At 41.8% G+C, this 25,882-nt stretch overlaps 1 protein-coding gene across 1 annotated transcript in view; it reads right to left on the bottom strand.

The window, feature by feature from the left end:
* Positions 1 to 25,882, bottom strand: part of FBF1 (Fas binding factor 1) — a 50,022-nt gene that overhangs the window by 21,307 nt on the left and 2,833 nt on the right. Inside the window, exons 3-15 of the mRNA XM_070739873.1 lie at positions 22,151 to 22,178; positions 19,305 to 19,346; positions 18,061 to 18,148; positions 17,034 to 17,094; positions 16,787 to 16,837; positions 16,169 to 16,310; positions 9,659 to 9,742; positions 6,939 to 7,055; positions 6,692 to 6,827; positions 5,090 to 5,223; positions 3,266 to 3,365; positions 1,851 to 2,285; positions 593 to 670 (exon numbers count right to left, since the gene is read on the bottom strand). Of these exons, the coding sequence (XP_070595974.1) occupies positions 593 to 670; positions 1,851 to 2,285; positions 3,266 to 3,365; positions 5,090 to 5,223; positions 6,692 to 6,827; positions 6,939 to 7,055; positions 9,659 to 9,742; positions 16,169 to 16,310; positions 16,787 to 16,837; positions 17,034 to 17,094; positions 18,061 to 18,148; positions 19,305 to 19,346; positions 22,151 to 22,178 (1,496 nt within the window). The remainder of the gene's footprint in view (positions 1 to 592; positions 671 to 1,850; positions 2,286 to 3,265; positions 3,366 to 5,089; positions 5,224 to 6,691; positions 6,828 to 6,938; positions 7,056 to 9,658; positions 9,743 to 16,168; positions 16,311 to 16,786; positions 16,838 to 17,033; positions 17,095 to 18,060; positions 18,149 to 19,304; positions 19,347 to 22,150; positions 22,179 to 25,882) is intronic.

Here is a 25,882-nt window from a genome sequence, read left to right as displayed (position 1 = left end):
CAAACGTCTGATAAGAATCTGAGCCAGCGTTTTGTTTTGTCAGTTAGATCACTTATTTCTCAACCTCAACAATTGTAAGGTGTGTGTACAGGTAGTCCTTGACTTAAAACAGTTCATTTAGTGACCTAAGTTACAACGGCATTGAAGAAAATGACTTATGACCGATACAATATCCCTACGGTCATGTGATTTACATTCGGAAGCTTGACAGCTGACTCACGTTTATGACGGTTGCAGTGTCCTGGAGTCATGTGATCCCCTTTAGCGACCTTCTGACAAGCAAAGTCAGTGGTTATTCACTTAATAACCATGTTACTAATTTGAAACCTGCGTTTAACTAATGTGGCAAGAAAAATCATAAAATTGAGCAAATGTCACTCAACAGATTTCTCACTTAGCATAAATGTTGGGCTCTATTGTGGCCGTAAATTGATTGCCTGTACTTTTAACTCCCAGTATTCCCTAATATGAGGGCTCCCAGCCACCAATGTGCTGCAGGATTTGGGGGGTTGAAGTCCACACATTTTCAAGTTGGTGAGGTTGAGAAACACCGAATCAGATGCCTTTGAAAAACTATCATGCAAGTTCTTACTCCAATTGTTCAAATCTGGCAGGTTTATCCAATGTGGCAGCAGATCGACGTTGTTCTTGAGTGGAGATTACCTGTTGGCTGATAAAAAGGAAACAAAAATGTGAACTCAAACATTTGTGTGTTAATTAAAGCAAAGATCTGGCTACCTTCCACAATGGGAATACAATATGATTTCAACAATCGAGTTATCGAAGCGTGGAACTCATTACTGGACTCAATTGTGTCAACCCCTAACCCCCAACACTTCTCCCTCTGACTCTCCACGATTGACCTCTCCAGGTTCCTAAGAGGCCAGTAAGGGGCATACATAAGTGCACTGGTGTGCCTTTCGTCCCCTGTCCAATTGTCTTTCCTTTCTTTCACCTATCTTATATATTCTCTTCCTTTCATATATCCTCTCCTCTAAGTTCACTTTCACCCTCTTTTCTATTATCACATGTCTATTTTTCTTCCTGTGTATTTGTGTATTGGACAAATGAATGAATAAATAAATACATACAATACACACAATACATGCGGAGAGCACCAGGATTTGGAAATCTGCATTAAAGAAACTACTTTCTTGCTCCTCAAGTATAAGCTACAAGATTTGTCAGGAAAGAGGACCACACATCAAACACTGAGGATTGCTTTCCCTTAAGTATCCACATGGAATATACAGTTTGATATATTGTCTATGGAGATTCCCAAACATCAGAGGTCATGGTTGTCCCAAAGGTGCTTTTTCAAGGGGCAACTGCACTTTCTGGTTTTTCTTTGAAGATGTTTCGCTTCTCATCCAAGAAGATTCTTCAGCTGTGAAGAACTGAAGAAGCTTCTTGGATGAGAAGCGAAACGTCTTTAAAGAAAAATCAGAAAGTGCAGTTTGTTTGCTTGTTTGTTTATTGGATTTATATGCCGCCCTTCTCTGAGGACTCGGGACGGTTTACAACATATATAAGGAACAACAAAATGCAATAGTTAAATCCAATTAATTAAAACTAAGCAAACAATCTAAAATCCCCAGTTGGGTTAAAAATCAATCATACCTGTTCAGACAACAGCCATACAAACATTTGTCGGCCAGGGGGCTGAGATCTAATCGCCCCAAGCCTGGGGGCATAAATGACTCTTAAGACTTAAGTTGCCTCTTAAAAAAGCATCTTTGGGGCAACTTGATATATTGGAAATAACTGACAGCCTTTGAGAGAAAATGAGATTTTTCATTTACAGAAATTGAAACATGTTAAGGGGAAAATGAAAAGCCCCCTACTCTTACCTGGTGGCATGATCCCCATGTGTCTGGACATCTAAGGATCCTGATCTCTTCCTCATTTCCCGTGCTTGAGATATTTTTTGAGACAATACGTTATTCAGCCACCTGTTATCCTCCTCCTCAGCTGGTTCTTTCTTCTGAGTGGCTTCTTCAGTAACTTGTTTGGTTGTGAAAGGACCCTGGATGGTGGTAGGAGGAGGAAAAGGAGGAGGAGGATGCTTAACTTCTGAAGGAAATGATGGCATATCCAGTGTGGGTCCTCTTGCACTGCTCTTGCTAGGTTCTTTGAGTGGGGATGATGGTAGCAAGTCACTCTCCTCATCTTTCAGTCCCAGCCAGTCAGCCCCAGATCTGTTGCGTACAGGACTGTTAGATGGTGAGGGGGAAGTTTTTGATCTCTGTTCTGTTTTCAGGTCACTGAGGTTCTCGGTGGAAAACCTACAAAAGCCAAGTGGAAAGATTTTGAAGGCAGCCTTTCGGGGATCAAAATCAAAAAGAAATCAAAAAGTAATAGATTAAAAATAGTATAATGATAAAGTATTTTTGTTATACAGTGTTCCCTCGATTTTCGCGGGTTCAAACTTTGCGAATAGCCTGTACCACGGTTTTTCAAAAAATATTAATTAAAAAATACTTCGCGGTTTTTTTCCTATACCACGGTTTTTCCCTCGCAATGACGTCGTATGTCATCGCCAAACTAATAATTTTTGCAAATAAATAACAAAAAAAATAATTATTGTTAATAAATAATTATGTTTATAAATATCAGGAACACTAAGTGTCTTATTCAATGGTGAGTACCAGTAATAATGGTGAGTAAATGGTTGTTAAGGGAATGGGAAATGGTAATTTAGGGGTTTAAAGTGTTAAGGGATGGCTTGTGATACTGTCCATAGCCAAAAATGGTATATTTACTTCTGCATCTCTACTTTGCGGAAATTCGACTTTCGCGGGCGGTCTCGGAACGCATTCCCCGTGGAAATCGAGGGAGCACTGTATTACTAATTTTAAATGCTTTTTTAATTATTTGTTTAATTAATTGACCTTAACTAGTTTAATTATATTACCAGAATGATATTTTATAGACAGGAGAACTCATTTGAGTTATATGAATTATAACTTAAAAATGGGAATACAGAGGTAAATTTAATAAGAACGTAGAATATTAAAAACTGTATTTCTGTATTGATCTGACTACAGTTAGATTTTTCTTTTTTGTACTAGTTAGACTTCTACGACAAGCGGAGCTATGGTAGCTCCTTTAAATGTTAAATGTTGTCCGTCTTGTTTGTTTAAAGAAAAACAATAAAAATATTATTTTTTTTAAAAAAAGAAAACCTACAAAAGCCAAGTGGAAAGAATTTTAAAGGCAGCCTTATGGGGATCGAAATCAAAAAGTTAACCTGGCCTACTATTACCTGACAGACTGCCGTCTCGACCTCCGTCCCTCTGGAGTTGAGGCCATAGTAGGTTGGTAGGCACCAAAGGTGAAGTCATCTTCCAGAGCATCTTCCTTATCTGTTCAATGGCATTAGGATATATTAAAAACAAAACACTTTTATGCTGCTGTTGTAAATTTTAGAGTCTCCAGACAGAAGCCCCAAAATATGTCAAAACAGAAGATAAAATACAATGTGGAGATTGAAGATCCCCCCCCCCCCCCCCCGTGGGATATTAGTTTTCAATTTTTAAACATGGAAATAAACAGAAGAGCTCATGGATTTGGGGTAAAGTGTCTCTGATTTATGTCCGGATATATGCAGAGTAAGGCAGGAGGACTAGATAAGATACCAGAATAAAATGTGGCAATTAAGGAACCAGATAAATGAACGAAGACACGTTTGTAGAAAACAATAGTTTACTCTTCAGTGTAAAATATCTTCTGCTTCAGTCTTCTATATACAGGAACTTTATATCAGCTGTATTCAGCTTACTTACAAGTAGATACTCAACCAATCCAGGTTACAAGTAGATACTAAACTCATCCAGGTTTCTTCGTATCACTACTACTACTCTACTCAATATTTAACTTACGCTCAAACTGCTCCAGTCAGACAACTAACAACCACCACCATCAACAGCAAACAACAGCAGACAGAAAGAACATGGTGAAGTTGATGTGCATCTTATGTTCTGGCTGAAACAGGTTGCAGTTCACACCCAATGACTCAGCATTTACATCCTTACATTCTATTTTTTACCTTATATGGTAACACAATGAAATATCATCCAGGATTGCTAACCTGACAATTTAATTTTTGAAAACATTTCCAGGTAGGATTAGAGATCTCTAAAATATTGGAAGTCTGATTAAAAAATTTTAGTAGAAGATAATTGCTTATTCATAAGCTAACCATGTGCCTTGAGGGCTTGGAAATCATAAGTCAAAAAAGCACGACATTCAAATGAACAAATGAATCTTAGGATTTCCAGTGATTTTAAAAGGCTAAATTCATGAGGATAATCTTTCAGATGGAATCAGATTTTCTGCCTTGTATAATAGTAGCTGGAGAACATCTTGGTTTTACATTAAGTAAAATCTACTATTAAAAATGTATAAGATAGTGCATCAATTAGGCCTTTCACTCATGTCACAGGTATTATATAATAGAAGATTATCAGGTTTGTTCAATCATATCCCTTATGGCAGAGGTCCCCAATCCCCAGTCCATGGACTGGCACCGATCCACAGCATGCCAGAAACTAATCAACGTAAACAAGCAAAATGCAAACAACGCAAAACCACAGCTCTTCTGGTCCACAGAAAAACCTCTATCCATGGAACTGGTCCCTGGCATCAAAAGTTGTGGGCCACTGCCTTATGGTAATTTCTAGAAGTAGAAATGCATACCCATACCCTAAAAATCCCTTTTAGCCCCTCCAACTCTATTTTTATTTCAGATTCAGAGAACAATTCATTTTAAAAGTTCTCTAGAAAACGCTCCAAAGGTTGGGAGTAAAAACCAAACAAAGGGGGAAAGGACTAAACACACAATTATATTGCAGCCCGAACCAAGGAGAAATTCTTCAATGTTCCTGATAGGGAAATATAGTTAAATATTTTCTGTATTGTATATGAGCCCTCAGTAAAACATCAAGCATATGCATGAGGTAACAAATTCAGATTTCCCCCCCTGAACAATAGACATTTCTTCAGGTTTCTTATGCAGATAAACACTGTAAATATTTCAATAAAAAAGTAAGAGTACTGTTTGTATGATAGTGGTCCCCATCATTCTTACCTGCCTCTTTCTGATATTTCTTATCTAGCTTGAACTCCTTTTGTTCCCCTGTTCTTGGTCGTTCTAGCAGCTTTTTTGCTGTTCCTAAATCCAGCAACTCATCTTGCCTGGCTCGTGCAGGACTAGATTCTTTCCTTTAATTAAAAAAAACATAACCAAACTTTGTTATGAATTTAAAAAATGCAGATGATAGAATGAGAATGGCTTTTCTCAGGATTTTTATGCTGCATCCCAGCTTTTACTTCATGGTTGACAAACAGCACACTGAAAACTCACAGGGGGTTTCTGCTTAATGCTAAGAAACTGGGACACTTGATGAGAGTTTCCAGAAGTCCATAAAAGTCTGCTTTGATGCCATTATGCCAAGTCAGAGGTTGCATGCGATCGACAGACTACACTGGGAAATTTTCTTCTCTTTCCTCTTAAGTGGGACTGATCACTGGCATTGTTTGGGATATAGGGAGTGTATGGCCTTAATTGGAACTGGCAACTGTCACTAAGCGAACCCATTGTTAAGCAGAACATCACGACTGTGACTGCCCCACTTCACAACAACAGTTCTAGCAGTCCCAGGGCAATTAAGAAAATCAGTTGCAACCTCTCGCCAGTTTCCCCATTGATGTTGCTCATCAGAAGCCAGTTTGCAAAGGCATGAATGGTGACCACGTAGGATACCGTGATTATCCTAAATCGGGCCAAAGCCCATTGAGTCCAGCATTCTGTGTCACACAGTGGCCCACCAATTGTCCTTGGGGATCTTCAGCAGAAAAAGAAGGCAAGACCCTCCCTTTCCCTTGACCCCCAACAAATGGTACCCAAGGGAATCCTGCCAGCCTCAACCAACATAGAGGTGGCACTTAATCATAAATCTGTGATCGTTGCCAAGAGCTCAAATGGCAACCAAATGATTGCAAAGATATTTGGGATGGCTATATGTAGAAGGACCAGTTATAAGTTACTTTTTTCAGCACTGTTATAACTTTGAATGGTCTCTAAATAAATGGTTGTTAAGTGATATATAATCAAGAGTTGGGATTTTTTTAAAAAAAGAGTTTAGTTAATTCTTAATTAATTGGTTCCTCTATGATGCTGCAGATAGTAGAATGAAATCATTAGTGGCAGTATGAATTTGCTTATAATCCATCCTCCTTCATTCAGCTGACCTTCATATTAATGGAAATGCAGTTGCTAGATTTCCCAGGCTTTTGGGCATGCCTATTAGAGAAAGAGACTTTAATTTACTCCTACTATGAAACTATTATAGTACTTTGCATATCCAATAATGCCAGAGAAAGATATTAGCAGCTCATTTTATTTTATTATTTGTCAACTTTATGTGACTACCCACCTCACACAAAGTGATTCTGAATGGTGTAAAATAAAATTAACAATGAAAGATTAATTTTTTCTATAAATAAATAAATAAATTTAAAAAATAAAAAAATGAAATGTTCTACAAAACGTTTTGAACAGAGACTCCTTTATTTTTTTCAATGCATGCTTTCCCTTCTACCTACAAGGCATTTAAGGTGATTAAGAATAAAAATAAACATTTAAAGCTCCTGAAACAGAGACAAATTCTAATGAATTTCTCTAGCTTACTCTCCAATCCTCCTGCCAGATTTCACTTCTGCCTTCAAGGTTTCACCAAACCCCAGAGCTTCCATAAGATCATCTCCATCATCTTCAAATGTTAAGCCCTCTTGTTTTTGCTCAGGAGCAACAGCATGGCCATGAACTGTAGGTAGAGATACATGGACAGGTTTTCCAGAGTCTGTAGAAGCCAAAGAAGTCGCAAGCAACCCGTACAAATTTAATTAATAAATAAAGTTCTGGAACCACATTTTACCTTTCTCGTTAGGGGTCCCACTGATTTCTGGAGTAGTTCTGGTGACAGGAGAATGTGTTTTCTTCACTGGGATTTCTTCATCGTCAGAGAGAAGGCCAGCCAAAGGATCATCTATATCTAGAGAAAGAATGTATCTATGAACTTCAAGAGAGCCATAATTTCAAAACAATGAGAGCTGAAGAAAATGAAAAGAACTGATGTACGATTAGGAGATTTTATAGCCTAGAAATTAGGCCCAAATTTGAACCACCTTGAAGGCTAACTCAGCACCACAGTCTTAGAATGCTTATAACATTAAGACAATCAATGAGTTTAAGAAACTTAATGTTTAAAATACAGGCAGTCCTTGTTTAACATTTGTAACTGTGGTAGGAATTTCGGTTGCTAAGCAATGCAAGTGTAAAGTGTGGTGTCACATGACCGCATTGCTTAGCAACGGGAATTCTAGCACTCCCTATCACCATCAGGTGAGCATCACGGGTTGTTAAGCAAGGATCTCCTTGCAACTTCCTGCTGGCTTTCAACAAGCAAAATCAGAAGAGAACTTGGCAAGAAGTTTAAAATCTTAGGGAAACAAGCTAGGGTGCTGGCAACCGGCTGTTGCTGTGTGCTCAAAGGTGCTTGAGGAGTTGGTGTGGCAGGGTATGAGTGTAGATTAGTATGTCTGTTGCAGAAGCAATAGCACAACACAATCCTGGTGGAGCTTGTGGGTGATGGATGCAGAGTGCAGGACTTCGGTGGGGTCTTGGGATGGCTGCTGTGGGGCGTGGGGGAGCCTGGAGAGGGACAGCAGAAGTGTAGCTAGGTTGGGAATGATTAGGGCAGGGTAGGAGAAACTTACCCACCCCCCAAATCAGGGGTGAGTTCCACTTACCTTCACCACTGGTTTGCATCATGACATTTTACTCGCGCGCATCCCCTCGTGCAATTTTACTTTCAGGCACACTCAGAAGGTGGATTCAGCACAAAGACAGCTGAGGAGCTGATCAGCTGTGCTTTGGGCAAAGAAATAAAGGTCAGGATTTCAGGATTAACCCAGCAGCAGGTGGGCAGGCATTTTTCCAAGCAGATAACCAAAGGAAGCCATCCACACATAGGAAAATTTGCCAAAAATTCAGAAAAAAAAAGATGGCAGCGCACATAGAATGGCACCAACAGAACCAATATTATGTCACCAGCAGGCCATTAACAGGCAATTTGGACCGAACTGGGAGGAACCCACCCATGCCCCAAATGCAACATGTTTGCAATCATGTGGCCGCATGGCAGCTAATATGAATTGATGACTGGTCATTAAGTACAACTTGTTATATTTTCACATAATCACTGAACAAGTAAGGCACTAACCAAAAAGTCTGTAGTGTAACAAAATAAAATTCAGGGGGTTTTTTTTCCTACAGGTAGTCCTCAACTTACAACAGTTCGCTTAAGGACTGTTCGAAGTTATAACAGCATTGGAAAAAAGTGACTTGTGACCACTTTTCACACTTAACAATCATTAGCAGCATTCCTTGTGGTCACAAGATCAAAATTCGAATGCTTGGCAAGTGATTCATACATATGACGTTTGCAGTGTCCCGGCGTTATACGATCCCCTTTTGAGACCTTCTGACCAGCAACGTCAACGGGGAAGCCAGATTCACTTAACAATCATGTTACTAATTTAACAACTGCAGCGATTTCCATTAACGAACGTGGCAAGAAAAGCTGTAAAAATGGGGCAAAGCTCACTTAACAAATTTCTCATTAGCAACATAAATCCCAGGCTCAATTGTGGCCGTAAGTTTATTTCTTATTTATTTATTAAGTCGAGGACCATGCGTATATTATGAGATGATTTTATGCACCATGTACAGTATTCTATCCTTCTGCAAAAGACGTTAAAATCAAAATGCACATCACTTTCCTTTCGGTGCTGTTGCAACTTTGAACAGTCACTAAATGAATGGTTGTAAATTGAGGACTACCTCTACCGTTCCTATGCTAGACAGTGTCTGTTCATAAGTGTGTTTTGGCATGTGTATAGGGGGCATTTGAGAAAGGGAGGAGATTTTATGGGCTGCACAAGGGGTGGGTTCCTCCCAGTGTGGACCAGATCTCCCGAACTATTAGCGATCTGCTGGTGACGTGAAGATGGCATCACAAATCCAATTCTGTCTGTGCGCACTGCCAACTTTTTTTGAGAATTTTCAGCCATTTTGGGCGGTGTTTCGATGGCTTCTTCTAGTCCTCTGCTTTGAAAAAAGCCCGCCTGCCCGCCCCCGAGTTAATACCAACTTTTATTTCTTTGCCCAAAGCACAGATGAGCAGCTACTCAGCTGTGTTTTGGGCTGAACCCACCTTCTGAGCATGCGCAGAAGTTAATTCGCACGAAGAGGTGTGCACTCGTGCGTAAAACATTGCAATGTGAATCAGTGGTGAAAGTAAATGGAACCCACCACTGGGCTGCACATTGAGGGGAAAAATAAAATGAAGAAAGAACAGAATCAATATGTGAGTTAGAATTCAACATATTTCGAAAGCACCAATCAGAGAATGTTTGTATTAGGGATAATATTATCTGTGGTTTCTGAATTTAATAGATATTAATAGCAAGAAAAAGTTCAGAGTTGGATTGATTGTTGGTCAGGTACAAATATTGCCACATAAAAGTCTGGGGTTTCCCAATTCATTTTGTGCTAAAACTTAAATTTAAAAACATATCCTATGCAAACTCCTACCTTCAAGGGAGAACCGTTGTTTCAGTGGTTTGGAAGCAGAGGGAACAGAACCAAGATCCTTACTGACTTCATTTGCAGAGTCTCCTGAATACAAAGATTGTAGGTTTAAAAAATAAACAAACAAACAAACAAACAAACAAACAAATAAATAAATGAATGAATCGTAAATATCATCTCCAATTTTCAGGTCTCACATAGCAAGAAGCCCTGAATAAATCCTGCTGATTTTAAAGAACAGATGATTTAATTCGAGAGGTATGAACTGAGTTAGAGAACTCTATACCTTCCAGATATTTTATAGTACCCATAATTCCAAGCTGCCTTGGCCAATGGAATCCAATGCAAACTTGGCAAGGCGAATCTAAAGAATTCACAATGTTCTGGGAGGTCGGGTTGTATTGAGAGAGCAAGTTTCAAGTTTCAAGTTTTATTGGATTTATATGCTGCCCCTCTCCGAAAACTCGGGGCGGCTAACAACAATCATGAACAATATACAATAAAATCCAATACTAAAAGCAAATTAAAACCCCTTAATATATAAAAACCAAACATACATACAAACATGCCATGTATACAATTGTAGTACTTTCCAGCAGTTCCTTAAACCAGGGATCCCTCAACCCCCAGGCTGTGGCCCACTACCAGGCCATGGCCTACGTGGAACTGGGCCTTGTGACAGGCAGGCTAGCGCACAAGTGTGCCCAGGCAACTTAACTTGCATGAGCAATAGCTGGCACGCACGAGTCTGTGTATAGCCCAGACTCCCTTACCTGCTAGGCCACCAAGCCATAAAGACTGCCTTAAACCAAACGTGTTTCTGGTATCAAGCAGCAACTGCAGAAGGCAGTCACAGCCACACAATCTCAGAAAAAGAGAAGTCTGTTTTACAGATTTGCAGAGAAGTGCTATGCGAGAGCCCCTGTGTAGTCTTAGGCATCTTTTGGTTTTATTCCAAAGCACTCCACAGTCCTCACTTGTGCTGCAGTTTTTCTAATGTGATTCTCTTCTAGATTTTAGCCAGGCCTTTTTGTTGAAGGTTGCCTATCCTGCCGGCAGGCATAGCACAGAAGTGACCTCTGAATGTCAAGAGCCCCTTAACAGTCTCAAGGGCACTTGCACTGATGTTACACCAACTGATGTTATTCAATTTTGTCTCGTTTATATCCAGAGTTTGCCCCAGGAGTTCAGTATGGTGAGCTTTAAGATCTTCCAATTTCAGTTTCACAATGCTATCTGGGTTTTAGACATTATTGTTGAATGAATGAGGGTAAAATGTTTATCACCGATATTGTATTAAGGATAAAACCTGGGAAACGAACTATCGTTAAAAAAACCTACTGCATATTCATCTGGCTAGCATCTTTAGTCTGGTCAGCTTCCACACATTATTTTATGCCCCGGGTGGGGCTTTAAAAAAACCCTATTCAGAGAGAGTAACAATAAAAGAGCTTGCAAGCCAGTAAGAGCTGGGAAAATAATTAGCACCTGATTAGGGCTGGAAAGAAACATTTGGAGCAAGTTAGAGCAATGAAAAAAAACTACAAAGACTTGGAAAACATTTTTCACAAAGAGTAACACTGAAAGAACCTGCAAAGTAAGATCGTGCAGAATGCAGCTGCGAGAGCTATCATGGGCCTTCCTAAATATGCCCATGTCACACCAACACTCTGCAGCCTGCATTGGTTGCCGATTGGTTTCCGGTCACAATTCAAAGTGTTGGTTATTTATTTATTTATTTATTATTTGGATTTGTATGCCGCCCCTCTCCGAAGACTCGGGGCGGCTCACAACAAGTGAAAAGACAATCCAATACAATCCAATTAATTAAAATATTATGAGTTTAAGAAAATCCCCTATACTAACATACACACATACAGGCATACCATATATAACTTCAACGTGCCCAGGGGAGATGTTTAGTTTCCCCATGCCTGACGGCAAAGGTGGGTTTTGAGGAGTTTACGGAAGGCAGGAAGAGTAGGGGCAGTTCTGATCTCCGGGGGGAGTTGGTTCCAGAGGGCCGGTGCCGCCACAGAGAAGGCTCTCCCCCTGGGGCCCGCCAACCGGCATTGTTTAGTTGACGGGACCCGGAGGAGGCCCACTCTGTGGGACCGAATCGGTCGCTGGGATTCGTGCGGCAGAAGGCGGTCTCGGAGATATTCTGGTCCAGTGCCATGAAGGGCTTTAAAGGTCATAACCAACACTTTGAATTTTGACCGGAAACTGATCGGCAGCCAATGCAGACTGCGGAGTGATGGTGAAACATGGGCATACCTGGGTAAGCCCATGACTGCTCTCGCAGCTGCATTCTGCACGATCTGAAGTTTCCGAACACTTTTCAAAGGTAGCCCCATGTAGAGAGCATTACAGTAGTCGAACCTCGAGGTGATGAGGGCATGAGTGACTGTGAGTAATGAGTCCCGGTCCAGATAGGGCCGCAACTGGTGCACCAGGCGAACCTGGGCAAACGCCCCCCTCGCCACAGCTGAAAGGTGGTTCTCTAATGTGAGCTGTGGATCGAGGAGGACGCCCAAGTTGCGGACCCTCTCTGAGGGGGTCAATGATTCCCCCCCCAGGGTAATGGACGGACAGATGGGATTGTCCTTGGGAGGCAAAACCCACAGCCACTCCGTCTTATCCGGGTTGAGCTTGAGTCTGTTGACACCCATCCAGGCCCCAACAGCCTCCAGGCACCGGCACATCACTTCCACCGCTTCGTTGACTGGGCATGGGGTGGAGATGTAAAGCTGGGTATCATCGGCATATTGATGATACCTCACCCCATGTCCTTGGATGATCTCACCCAGCGGTTTCATGTAGATGTTAAATAGCAAGGGGGAGAGGACCGACCCCTGAGGCACCCCACAAGGGAGAGACCTCGGAGTCGACCTCTGACCCCCCACTAACACCGACTGCAACCGGCCAGAGAGGTAGGAGGAGAACCACTGAAGCACAGTGCCTCCCACCCCCAACCCCTCCAACCGGTGCAGAAGGATACCATGGTCGATGGTATCGAAAGCCGCTGAGAGATCGAGGAGCACCAGGACAGAGGATAAACCCCTGTCCCGGGCCCGCCAGAGATCATCCATCAACGCGACCAAAGCGGTTTCCGTGCTGTAACCGGGCCTGAAGCCCGACTGCTGGGGACCTAGATAATCGGCTTCTTCCAAGGACCGCTGGAGCTGGAGTGCCACCACCTTCTCGACAACCTTCCCCATGAAGGGAAGGTTGGAGACTGGACGGTAGTTGTTGAGTACTGCTGGGTCCAGGGAAGGCTTCTTGAGGAGGGGGCGCACAAGCGCTTCTTTATAGAGTGATGGAAAAACTCCCCTCCCCAAGGAAGCATTGGTAATCTCCTGGGCCCAGCTCCGTGTCACCTCCCTGCTGGCCGAGACCAACCAGGAGGGACACGGATCCAGTAAACAGGTGGCGGAACTCACAGCTCCAATGGCCTTGTCCACTTCATCAGGTGTCACCAGATCAAACTCTTCCCAGACAGGTGGACAAGTACGTGCCCCAGTCACCTCGACTGACTCGTTGTCAGTCGACTCTGTTTTACAATTGGAGTCGAGGTCGGCCCGGATCTGAGCGACTTTATCAGCGAAAAACGTGTTAAACTCCTCGGCACTACTCTGCAAGGGCTCCCCAACTCCCCCCTGGTTAAGAAGGGAGCGGGTCACCCTAAACAGAGCGGCCGGGCGGGATTCCGCTGATGCAATCAAGGCGGCATGGTACGCGCATCTTGCCGCCTTGAGCGCCACTTTGTAAGTCTTAATGAAAGCTCTTACAAGTGTTCGATCAGATTCAGACCTACTCTTCCTCCATCGCTTCTCTAGACGTCTCTTTTGGCGTTTCAACTCCCGGAGCTCCTCGTTGAACCATGGGGCTCTACGGGGTCTAGCGCCACGGAGAGGTCGCAAAGGCGCAATCCGGTCGAGAGCCTCCGCAGCAGCCGTATTCCAGGCCTCCGCAAGAGACTCCGCCGAACTGTGGATGAGTGCCTCTGGAATAACCCCAAGCGCCGTCTGGAAACCCTCTGGATCCATTAGGCGTCTGGGGCGGAACATCTTCATTGGTTCCGCCTCCCTGCGGGGAAGGATTGGAGCCAGGAAGTCAAGCCTTAGTAGAAAATGGTCTGACCATGACAAAGGCACTGCTTCTAAGCCCCTTAGTCTCAGACTATTGCTCAATTGCTCGGAAAGGAATACCATGTCAGGTGCGTGCCCCCCCTCATGAGTCGGACCCCGTACTACTTGAGTCAGGTCTATGGCTGTCATGGTGGCCATGAACTCCTGTGCCAACCCCGAGGTTTCGCCGAGTGACGGCAGGTTGAAGTCCCCCAAGACAATAAGTCTGGGGAACTCCACCGCCAACCCGGCTACCTCCTCGAGTAGCACAGGCAGGGCTTTTGACACGCAGCTGGGAGGCAGGTACGTGAGAAATAAGCCCACCTGAACCCCTAAGTCCAACCTCATAAAGAGTGACTCGCAACCCGCAATTTCCGGAGCAATGAGTCCACGTAGGCAGAGGCTCTCCCTGGCTATAATAGCCACTCCTCCCCCCCTTCCCTGGGGTCGAGGTTGATGCCATATCTGAAACCCAGCTGGGCAGATTTCAGAGAGAGGAACACCTCCCTCTGGGCCCAGCCAGGTTTCAGTGATACATGCCAGGTCGGCCTCCTCATCCAGGATCAAATCCCGGATGAGGAGAGCTTTATTTACCACCGACCTGGCATTAAGCAGCAGCAACCTGAGTCCAGGGCCAGAGTTACACTCATCACCAGTACCCAGGATTGGGCTCACAGAGTTGGAACAAGGGACCGTTATTAAGCAACGGTCCCTCGTTCCCCTGGAACGGCTAGCTCTGTGGCCCCCGCCATATCTGCCTCTCCCCAGCAACACTGAAATATTCCGACCCTCTGCCACCCCAGAGATCGGTGTCCCTCCCTCCCCTGTCTCCCGGGCGTCAGGTGGGCCAAATCTGTCATTCGCACTACTGTCAATCAACTCATCCATACCATATCCCACCCCACCCCGACCCCCCCAATCGTACCAATCATTCCATTCATACCCACACGTATATGTACCCCAGTCACCCATTATATAAAACCCCAATTATGTTAAAAAAGCAATTAAATTGATGGCAGTATAAAAATAGCAATTAAGAACGATATTAATATTAAAAACACTATTAAAACTAACTAAAAATAACAATAAAAATACAAACATAGGTAATAATGTTATGCCTTCATGGCATCGGACCAGAATATCTCCGGGACCGTCTTCTGCCGCACGAATCCCAGTGACCAGTTAGGTCCCACAGAGTTGGCCTTCTCCAGGCCCCGTCGACTAAACAATGTCGTTTGGCGGGACCCAGGGGAAGAGCCTTCTCTGTGGCGGCCCTGACCCTTTGGAACCAACTCCCCCCAGATATCAGAGTTGCCCCCACCCTCTTTGCCTTTCGTGAGCTCCTTAAAACCCACCTCTGTCGTCAGGCATGGGGGAACTGAGATATTCCTTTCCCCCTAGGCTTATAAAATTTATGCATGGTATGTTTGTGTGTATGATTGTTTTCTTAAATTGGGGTTTTTTACATTACTTTTAATATTAGATTTGTTCATATTGTCTTTTTATTTTGTTAGCCGCCCCGAGTCTACGGAGAAGGGCGGCATACAAATCTAATAAATAAAATTGATGGCAGTATAAAAATAGCAATTAAGAACGATATTAATATTAAAAACACTATTAAAACTAACTAAAAATAACAATAAAAATACAAACATAGGTAATAATGTTATGCCTTCATGGCATCGGACCAGAATATCTCCGGGACCGTCTTCTGCCGCACGAATCCCAGTGACCAGTTAGGTCCCACAGAGTTGGCCTTCTCCAGGCCCCGTCGACTAAACAATGTCGTTTGGCGGGACCCAGGGGAAGAGCCTTCTCTGTGGCGGCCCTGACCCTTTGGAACCAACTCCCCCCAGATATCAGAGTTGCCCCCACCCTCTTTGCCTTTCGTGAGCTCCTTAAAACCCACCTCTGTCGTCAGGCATGGGGGAACTGAGATATTCCTTTCCCCCTAGGCTTATAAAATTTATGCATGGTATGTTTGTGTGTATGATTGTTTTCTTAAATTGGGGTTTTTTACATTACTTTTAATATTAGATTTGTTCATATTGTCTTTTTATTTTGTTAGCCGCCCCGAGTCTACGGAGAAGGGCGGCATACAAATCTAATAAATAAACAAACAAACAAACAAACAAAGTAAGAGCTGGGAAGATCGTTAGCATGTAGTTAGGGCTGGGGAAAATGGTTTGGGGGGAGCAACATTGAGAGTATAAGATGCACCTGAATTTTCAGCCTTTTTAAGGGAGGAAAAAAGGTATGTCTTATAGTCTGAAAAATACGGTATTTTAATAGTTCGGCTTGGAAATAGGGTCTATACATTAACAATTGTATTCCAAGACATCACAGTTATTTTGAAAACTGATTCAAAAGGCTAAACACTCACCTCTTTCCATTTTGGTTGTTGTCTTAGTTTTTGCTGCTTGAGCTGAACGTTCTGGTGTTCGTACACCTTTAACAGCCTTCTGAGGAGATTTTGAGCTTGTTTTCTTTAGGCCCAAAAGATCAGCTTCCATCTCATCCATATCCTGATCAGAGAGAAAACACATAGGGATGTTTTGTTTATGCTAGTTCGTGATTTAACAATAGCTCACTAAACACATCAGAAATAGGTTAAGGTCTGACTTTTCTTTTGAATAGAATGATCATGGCTTCTTTGCATAAGACAGTTTCTTTTATCTCCATTTTTAGCTGCATAGCTTTTGCACTCCTGCTGACTGGTTCAAAAACGTGAGAGCACTAAACTGAAAACATTTCAGCAAACAAATAAATAAATAAATAGTGTCTCCTTATTCACAAAACTATGCAAGAGCTGTGCTAACTATGCTAGCAAATCATGGTTTCCTATCTCATCTCACTCCTACCTCCCATTTGCAGATTGTGTTAAACTGAAAACAAACAAACTATTTCTTGATGTGCGCGTTCAACTTTTTTGCATCATTTGCAAGACACAGTAAAATTGTTTTTTTTAAAAATACACTGCAAGATATATCCTTCAGTTTACCTTCAATGTCTCTAGAACAGCTTCTGGATCCACATCTGAGATATCAAACTCCTAATGAACAAATAAATAATGGATGTGGTTTCAATAGAAAGATGTCAAATAAATACTGCAATAATCACTCAAGACAATAATCTGGGCATAGTGAGCAGAATTCACTGCTCATTATTACTAGCTACAACTGAATCCATCCTGTATTTTCAGGCACAGGTTTCCCAGACAAAGAACCTGGACTGTTATACATTCTCACCTCTGCATCTGCTCCTTCCTCTGCAGCCATTTTGCTAAAGAAATCATCATCCAATAGGCCCCTGAAAATACAGAGGACCCAAGTAAGCAGCAATAGTTACAGGTTTTACCAAAAGTCCCTAGATCGCTCAGATATTTTAATCAAGGGGTAGTTTCCAAATCTCATTTCAATTTAGAATTTGTTACAGCAATGCATCTCAAGGAAAGATCCATCAATATTTATTTATTTATTAGATTTGTATGCTGCCCCTCTCCGTAGACTCGGGGCGGCTCACAACACAATAAAACAATTTATTACAAATCTAATAATATAAATTTTTTTTTTAAAAGCCCATTATTAAACAGACATACATACAAGCATACCATACATAAATTGTATAGGCACGGGGGAGATATCTCAATTCCCCCATGCCTGGCGACAAAGGTGGGTTTTAAGGCGTTTACGGAAGGCAAGGAGGGTGGGGGCAGTTCTAATCTCTGGGGGAAGCTGGTTCCAGAGGGTCGGGGCCGCCACAGAGAAGGATCTTCCCCTGGGACCCGCCAGATGACATTGTTTAGTCGACGGGACCCGGAGAAGGCCAACTTAGAGGTCAGTAAGGGGCGTGCATAAGTGCACCAGTGTGCCTTCCGTCCCCTGTCCAATTGTCTCTCCTTATCTCATTTATCTTTTCTCCCTTTCAAATATGTTCACCTATACTTTTATATCTTTTCCTCTATTCTTTTCTGTATTTATATCACTACATATCTATTCTCCTCAATGTGTATTATTTATTGGACCAAATAAATAAATAAAATAAATAAATAAACTCTGTGGGGCTTAATCGGTCACTGGAATTCATGCGGCAGAAGGTGGTCCCAGAGATATTCTGGTCCCGGAGATATTCTGGTTCACAGCAAAAAATGTTAAAGAGGAGAGTGAAAACAACTACAATAATAGCAATAGGTTCAAGAGGCCCCGTTAGTCAGTCCCACTGCCATTCCGTACTCTGAACATGCTCAGTATTAAAGTACAATACCACTTTACATACTTTCTGCTGATCTGTGGCACGATTTCTTTGGCTTTTCCATCAGGGCTGCCAAATGAAGTAGGTTTGCCCGAATTAGCAGGAATATCATCTTAAAATGAGAGATGAAGATGCAAACATTTAAGTGCAGGTTGTATCCTTTGCTCTAAAGAGATGCATTTCAAGTCAGTTGGTATGCTCAACAGCAAAGTAGAGATGGAGTAAACTTACACGATTTAAAAACAGAGAGAACTCAGTATAGAAAGAACTGGTTCAAGTCAACTTGTACATATGAAATTTTAGTCAGGGACTTCAGCCACTCTCTCTTGCATCCCAGACCACTCTTTCAAGATGAAAAACTGAAGAACAGTTGATACACAGCCAGGTAGGAGAAAACAACAGCAATTTATATTATGTCAATAGATATTTATGGTTATGGGAACTATAGCTTAAATCAGTGTTTCCCAACCTTGGCAACTTGAAGATATTTGGATATCTTCAAGTTGCCAAGGTTGGGAAACACTGGCTTAAATGACTCGCTTGATCATTAAACAAAGGTAATCTGAAATTACATATCATGCACATAACAATCGAGAGAAACCAAGTCCTGGTTTATTTTTTATCTTGTCTGTAGTAAAATGGTGAGAGAAAATGAGAGTGTGTTGTTTTGCAAAAGCTTCTTTCTCCTGATGCAGATAATATTGCATTTTGGTTTAGCACAAAGCTAGCAAACTGATCATTTAGGTATTGTGGTTTCAATTCTGATTACAAAGCCGCATGTTATAATTCTGTTAAGATATAGCTCTAGTCCAGGCATTGGACAAAGATGGGCACTGAGTCTAGCACATCAATATTTGGGATCAGAATGTTATGGTGCCTGATTGTGTAACATGGTTTTATTTTGTGCTTTGATATTTTTAAATGTTACTACAAGCCACCCAGTTCTATAGTGCATGAGGCAGGTATGGCCATATAAATAAATCAATATACTATAACTCATGCAGATTGGAGTTGTATGAAACTAAAATCTCCAAATTAGAGATGGAATTGGTTTTTATACCTCTGGTACAAAGTTATTTGTGAAAGCAGCCAAGACTGAGGAAGTCATTATCAAAAGACAGAATTCCTCTGATAAAATCATTATAGAGATGGCATGCTTTCCAGTAGCCTCCAACCAAACTCCAAAGGAGGGGAAGGCATGTGGGACAGAACACTTGCAACGATTTCTTCATGTACAAGTTTCCCATTCTATATTTTTTCCACTTTACCATCATCACCAAGGAGATCACCAAGGACATCATCAATGGAACCTACAACAAACCAGACAAAAGAATGAGTAGAAAATGATGGGACAGCTGAAGCAAATTCAAGACCATCTCTTCAAGGAAGACCCCAGACAGCAGTTGTGAATAATAAAAATAAAGTCAAGTCTACATGGACATCACATAGAGACAATGGAGCCAAATAAAATGGCTACAGAGTATGTTACAGAATGTTCTGAAAAGCTGGCTCCAATTGGATTCAGCAAGGAAGTGCTGAAAAGCAAGCTTCTCATAAGGAAGATGTGTCCAAAGAGCATAGAGTTTTCAGTGATCCCTGATCAATGTCATGGGGCTCCTGGAAATCTAATGATCAGCTCATAAACTATCAGAGGATTCAATAAAAATCTGAAGGTTTTCATGGATGCAATATGACATCCTAAAATATGGGTGTGCAACCTTTTGGCTAGCCTGAGCCACAGTGCGTCTGGAGGAATTGTTTTGGATCACATATAAACTATATAATATAGTTGATGTACTTAAATAACAAACTTCCTCTAATTTTAGATATTTAATTATATCTTGTAGGGCCGCATTACTAGCTGTCCGGGGCTGCATGTGGCCCATTGGCCACAGGTTGGACATGTAAGAACATAAGAAGAGCCATGCTGAATCAGGCCAAAGCCCATCGAGTCCAGCATTCTGTGCCCACCAATTATCCATGGGGATCTTGAGTATGTCTATCTTAAGAGTATAAGCAAAAATGTAATAACATTTTCCTAAGACAAGAAAGTATAGAAAAGTCATTTGGGAATCTCCGCATTTGAGAAAATGACCCATCAAAGAAAACATGAAGCAGTTGGACACAACATAAAGCTTTTCTCTCAACTTTTCCAGCGAAGAATATTTGGCCCAAGAAAGTAGGAAACCCCACCTATAGCCACGGAATACAGGATCAACCACATCAGTTTAAATCGGCTACCCAATGTATGATGAAGTATAAGTGATTAATCACACTTTGTCAAATTTTGTTCCTTCTGATTCACTTCTCCTGTAACAGTAAAATAGTAGTTATCATATCTGGAAGTTTTTCTTTAATCCACAGAGCAGACTGCTTTATTTTTTGGAATGAAACCAATTAAAGATTGCCAGTTAATTTAATATATTGTAGATGTGCTGAGCCCACATCCATTCTATCTTATCATTTATTTTAGCTACAGTAGTTGTAATACATAACGATCTGATGCATAGACATCAGTTCCAAATTACCCTGTTTAAGCTAATTTACCACGTTAAATTACGTTATCAAAATACCAAATAAACCATAGTGTGCTTTGACAGATTTGACCCAGCTATAATATTGGCTTCATGTTCCTTTTAAAACAGGATTTGGAGTGGGTTGACCAAAACACAGTTGTGATGCAAGCTGGTAAGAGTTATGCAAGTTACGGCATGAAAGCATTGTCAAACATTCATCTCAGTGAGCCACAATGTCTGCAGCTTCTTTTTCAACCCTCTTGCTTTATGCCACACCCCAAAAATGATAGGATGCCATTCAAATCAAAAATTTTATAATAAAGCATATAGAATAGAAAATACTTCCTTTTGTAACTTTCAGTCAGTCTCTACTGAATCAGAAGTCAATACAGGTAGCCCTCAACCCACAACCCCAATTGAGTTTTCCCTATGCTCATAAGCATGTGGTCCTGTCCACTCTGGCTTTCATTTCTCAAAAATGAGTTAGTACAGCCTCCGCTACGGGTCGTCTTTGATCTTAATGATAACTAGAAGGATTTAATTAAATGCATTAATTAAAATACTGATACTTCGCCCAGGTTCGCCTGGTACACCAGTTGCGGCCCTATTTGGACCAGGAGGCTCTCCGCACAGTCACTCAGGCCCTCATCACCTCCCGTCTTGATTATTGCAATGGGGCTACCCTTGAAAACTGTTCGGAGACTGCAAATAGTCTAGAATGCAGCCACGAGAGCTGTTATATAACACCTTTGCTCAGCGAGCTGCACTGGCTTCCTATTAGTCTCCGGGCACAACTCAAGGTGTTGGTTATTAACTATAAAGCCCTACATGGCTCAGAGCCAGACTATTTATGGGACCGTCTCCTGCTGTATACTTCCCAGAGAACAATAAGAGCTCAGAGTCGACCTCCTCTGGGTCCCGTTGACTAAGCAATGCAGGTTGGCGGGACCACGGGGGAGGGCCTTCTCTGTGGCCGCCCCGGCTCTATGGAACCAATTTCCCCCCCATATCCGTACTGCTCCCATCCTGCCGGCCTTTCGCAAAACTACGAAGACCTGGCTTTGCCGACAGGCCTGGGGGCCATAAATTCACAGCTTGATGGCCAACGGTAAGAATGGTGTGTATGTATATGAGTGTGATTTTATTTTTATAATAACTTTTTATGGGGTTTTTTAGTTTGTTCTGTTTTAACCTTAGTTAACTGTTCGACTTCTTTTTACTGTTTTGTATTTATTCTTATTGTACTTATACCGCTGTTGTAAGCCACCCTGAGTTCTTCGGGATTGGGCGGCATAAACAAACAAACAAATAAATAAACAAACAACCCCTTTACCGGCTTTATTAGTATATTTGGAAACACAATTCACCAGGATGATGGTGCTATATTTTTATTATGTAACTACTATTGAGAAATGCCTGTTTTTCATCCAATAAATCCAAATGATCTTGCTGGAAGGCACAGGAGTAGGAACTTTAAAGCCGCTCTTCATGCAAATCTCTTGAAATTGGCTTCCAGTGACACCTCATGATACATTGGAGCAACCTGTGAGGCTAATACTTAATAGATCCCAAGAAAGTAGAAACAAAAATGCACTTACTTCTTAAACTTTTCTTAAGTTTCTTTGCCTAAAGAAAAAAAATAAATATTTGGTTAGGAAAATGAAAGCAAAGAGGGCAAATTGTCAAACATGGATTAAATCTAGAAGAAAACAGATACAAGAATGAACACTTATGAACCTTTGGCTCTCTCTCTCTTATAAACCTTGAGCTGACTTATACTTCGTGGTAATTCGTATTTAATCCAGATCTGCTTACCCAAATATATATTAGATTTTATTTATTCTAATGTGAATACATTTTACCCTGAAAAAAAGATACAATATACAATTCTGCTTCACTGATGAAAGTGTCCCATCCTAGTTCTTTTCAAACACATCAGATACTCTTCTGCACAATCCCCAAAGGTCTTGGAATTATCAGACTTGACCGCCAAAGCATCTGGATTGGGCAAAGTCTACTTTTGATATTGTTCTGTTGCTTCCAACTCTTTGTGTCCAACTAGACAATCTATATTATAAAATTTTGCTTAGATTTATCAGCATTTTTTCCAAGAAGCAGGTGCCTCTGTTTCATGGAGACTAATCACCACCCCTGTAGATTTTTGAACCCATGAAGATAATATGTGTTATTGCTTTGGCTAGCTTTTTCAGCAGTTTGCATTAGGCCACTACAATGGCAGATTTGTAGGAGTTTTGTTTTTGTTTTAATCCTGAGCAGTAGGACAGCTTTCTTTTACTTTTAACAACAGATTTGTTAAGTCCCCCTCACTTACAGCTACCAAAATGATATTGTTAGTTTGTCTGAAGTTTAGTCTTTCTTCTACCTTCCAATAATTGTTTCTTCTAGCATCAGTGAACAACTTTCATAAGATAAATTCAATCAAATATGGACTTCCACATCCCATCTATTGTTGTAAAGGTATGTGGCGATGATCTTGAGTGATGAGGGAAAGAGATGCTACCTGGGAAATGATCATATAAGATAATACTTCTGACCTTTAAGTCCCTGGGGACTCCTCCCTCTTTTGTGTACTCATTTTCTAGGCACCATCTCTTCGCCTTGCCCCTAAAGCTCATTGTCATGTACCATTACAACTGCTAACAAGATTGCTAACAAAGTAAATGATTATCTTGATTCATGTGGACTTCTTTGCTACACTAATACAGTGATCCTTGTAATGGATAAACAGGAGAATGGTGGCTAGATTCCAAGCTGGAATCATCAATGGTGAGAGCACACTTGGAGTACTGTGTACAGTTTTGGTCACCGCACCTTAAGAAGGATATAATGGAACTGGAAAAGGTGCAAAAAAGGGTAACAAGAATGATCAAGGAAATGGAGCACCCCACTTATGAAACCAGGTTGCAATGTCTTAGCCTCTTCAGCCTTGAAATATGGAGTTTAAGAGGTGACTTGAACGAAGTGTATAAAATCATGCAGGGGATAGAAAAGGTAGATAGAGAAAAAAATTCTCTATCACACAATACTAGGACAAGGGGGCACTCTCTAAAGCTCATAGGTAAGAAAGTGAGGACAAATCAAGGAAAATATTTTTTCACCCAGAGGGTCGTTGGTTTATGGAATTCACTTCCAGAAGAAGTCGTGACATCTGTCAGCCTTGATAGCTTCAAGGCAGGATTAGACAGATTCATGGATGCCAAGTGTATCGGTGGTTAATGAAATGGATGTCCATGTACCGCCTCTATGTTGGCTGAGGCAGGCAGATTCCCGTGGGTACCATTTGTTGGAGATCAAGGGAAAGGGAGGGTTTTGCCTTCTCTTTCTGCTCAAGATCCCCACGTACAATTGGTGGGCCACTGTGTGACACAGAATGCTGGACTCAATGGGCTTTGGCCCGATTCAGCCTGGCTCTTCTTAAGCTTTGCTGGAAAAAAAAAGGCTGCTGTGAATTTGATTTCAAAACAATTAAGAACTGATGCAATCTAAGGGATCAGTTTGTTAATCTACTGAATATATTTTCCACAAATTTCATCCTGGACTTACCAGTATGTCCTGACTCACTGTACTCTAAGGGCAATGGGAAATAATAGAGGACAGCAAGATTATTAATTATATTGATTTAAAAAACTGACATGAACAAGTTCACTGAAGTATTCATGTGCCTCAGTTGCTCATGAATTGGGATGAGTAAGGATTTTGAGTAAGGATTTCAACTTGGGTTGTGTAAGTATTTTATGAGAAGAGAATTAGAATGAAGAAGTGAAGATGCAGGATGAACTCCAAGTATGATACCTTTTCATTAGATTCTTTCTGTGTAAATGAGGTCACCTCTTTCTTAATAGACAATAAAAGACCCACCAACAATTGCTAAATTTGAAATCTTACCAGTTCTAACAAACATACAATAGGGCAGTGATGGTGAACCTATGGCACAGGTGCCACAGGTGGCATGTGGAGCTATATCTGCCGGCACGCAAGCCGCTGTCCTAGCTCAGCTCCAGCACACATGTATACACTGGCCAGCTGATTTTTGCCTCACAGGGAGGCTCTGGGAGGGCATTTTTGGCTTCCAGAGGGCCTGGGGATGATGTTGTTGCCCTCCCCAGGCTCCAGAGAAGCCTCTGGAACCTGGGGAGGATGAAAAATGGGCCTACCGAGCCCATCAGAAGTTGGAAAACAGGTTGTTTCTGGCCTTCAGAGGGCCTCTGTGTGTGTGTGTGTGTGTGTGTGTTTGTGTGTGCAGGGAAAACAAATTTCGCCCACCCCAGGGATTGAATTACAGTTGTGGGTACTCGCGCAGGTGCAATAGTGTATGCGCACACGCTTTCGGCACCTGAGGGAAAAAAGGTTTGCCATAACTGCGATAGAGTGTAGTGTAATAACTTCTGGGAAAGTATGTGTTACCCAATTTGCCCTAAAGAGACATGCTTGGAGAGATGGTTGGAGTTTTTGTTTTCTTGATGTCTACATTTATTTTATTTATACGATTTTTATGCCACCCTTCTCTGAAAGTAGGCCATTCTACATTACAGACAATCGTCATTTAACAATAGTAATTCGTACTGGGGATGCTAAGTGATGCAATCACATTACACCATGCTTTATTTCTAGAATGTAATGTGACTTAACATCAGCAATCATGGCAAGGACCATGGATGGTTCAGCAAGGATGTCCTTGCAATTTGAGCCATGGTGGAACAGTAGTTAGAGTGCAGTACTGTAAGCTACTTCTGTTGATCACTGGCTGCCAGCAGTTTGGCAGGTTGAATCTCACCAGGGTTCAAAGTTGACTCAGCCTTCCATCCTTCCGAGGTGGGCAAAATGAGGACCCAGATTGTTGGAGGCAATACGCTTACTCTCTGTAAACCGCTTAGAGAGGGCTGTAAAACACTGTGAAGCAGTATATAAGTCTAAATGTTATTTCTATTGCTAACTTCCTGCCAGATTCCAACAACCAAAGTCAATAGGGAATCCGACAGGTAGATTTTCGGGCACCTTGCAAGTGCCAAGTGGAAGAGGTGTGCAGATACTTATGGTGGTGCATGTGGTCAATTTTGGGCCTAGGGGTAGCTGCTACTGGGCGGAAGAGAGTTGACACATTGACTTTCAGCCTTTCCTGCCAGCTTCCCCATTCACTTTGCTTGGGGAAAGATCACAAACAGCGATCATGTGACTGAAGGGCACTGCAGCCAAGCACTCATATCGCAATCACATGATTGTGAAGCTATTGCGAGAGCCAAAACTTTGAGGAGTGATTGTAAATACCATTTGTTCAGTGCTGTTACAACTCTGAACAGTCCCTGAAGGAG

The sequence above is a fragment of the Erythrolamprus reginae genome, chromosome 2 (assembly GCF_031021105.1).
Source record: "Erythrolamprus reginae isolate rEryReg1 chromosome 2, rEryReg1.hap1, whole genome shotgun sequence".
NCBI classification, from domain to species: Eukaryota; Metazoa; Chordata; class Lepidosauria; order Squamata; family Dipsadidae; genus Erythrolamprus; species Erythrolamprus reginae.
This window is presented reverse-complemented; position numbering and strand designations above follow the sequence as displayed.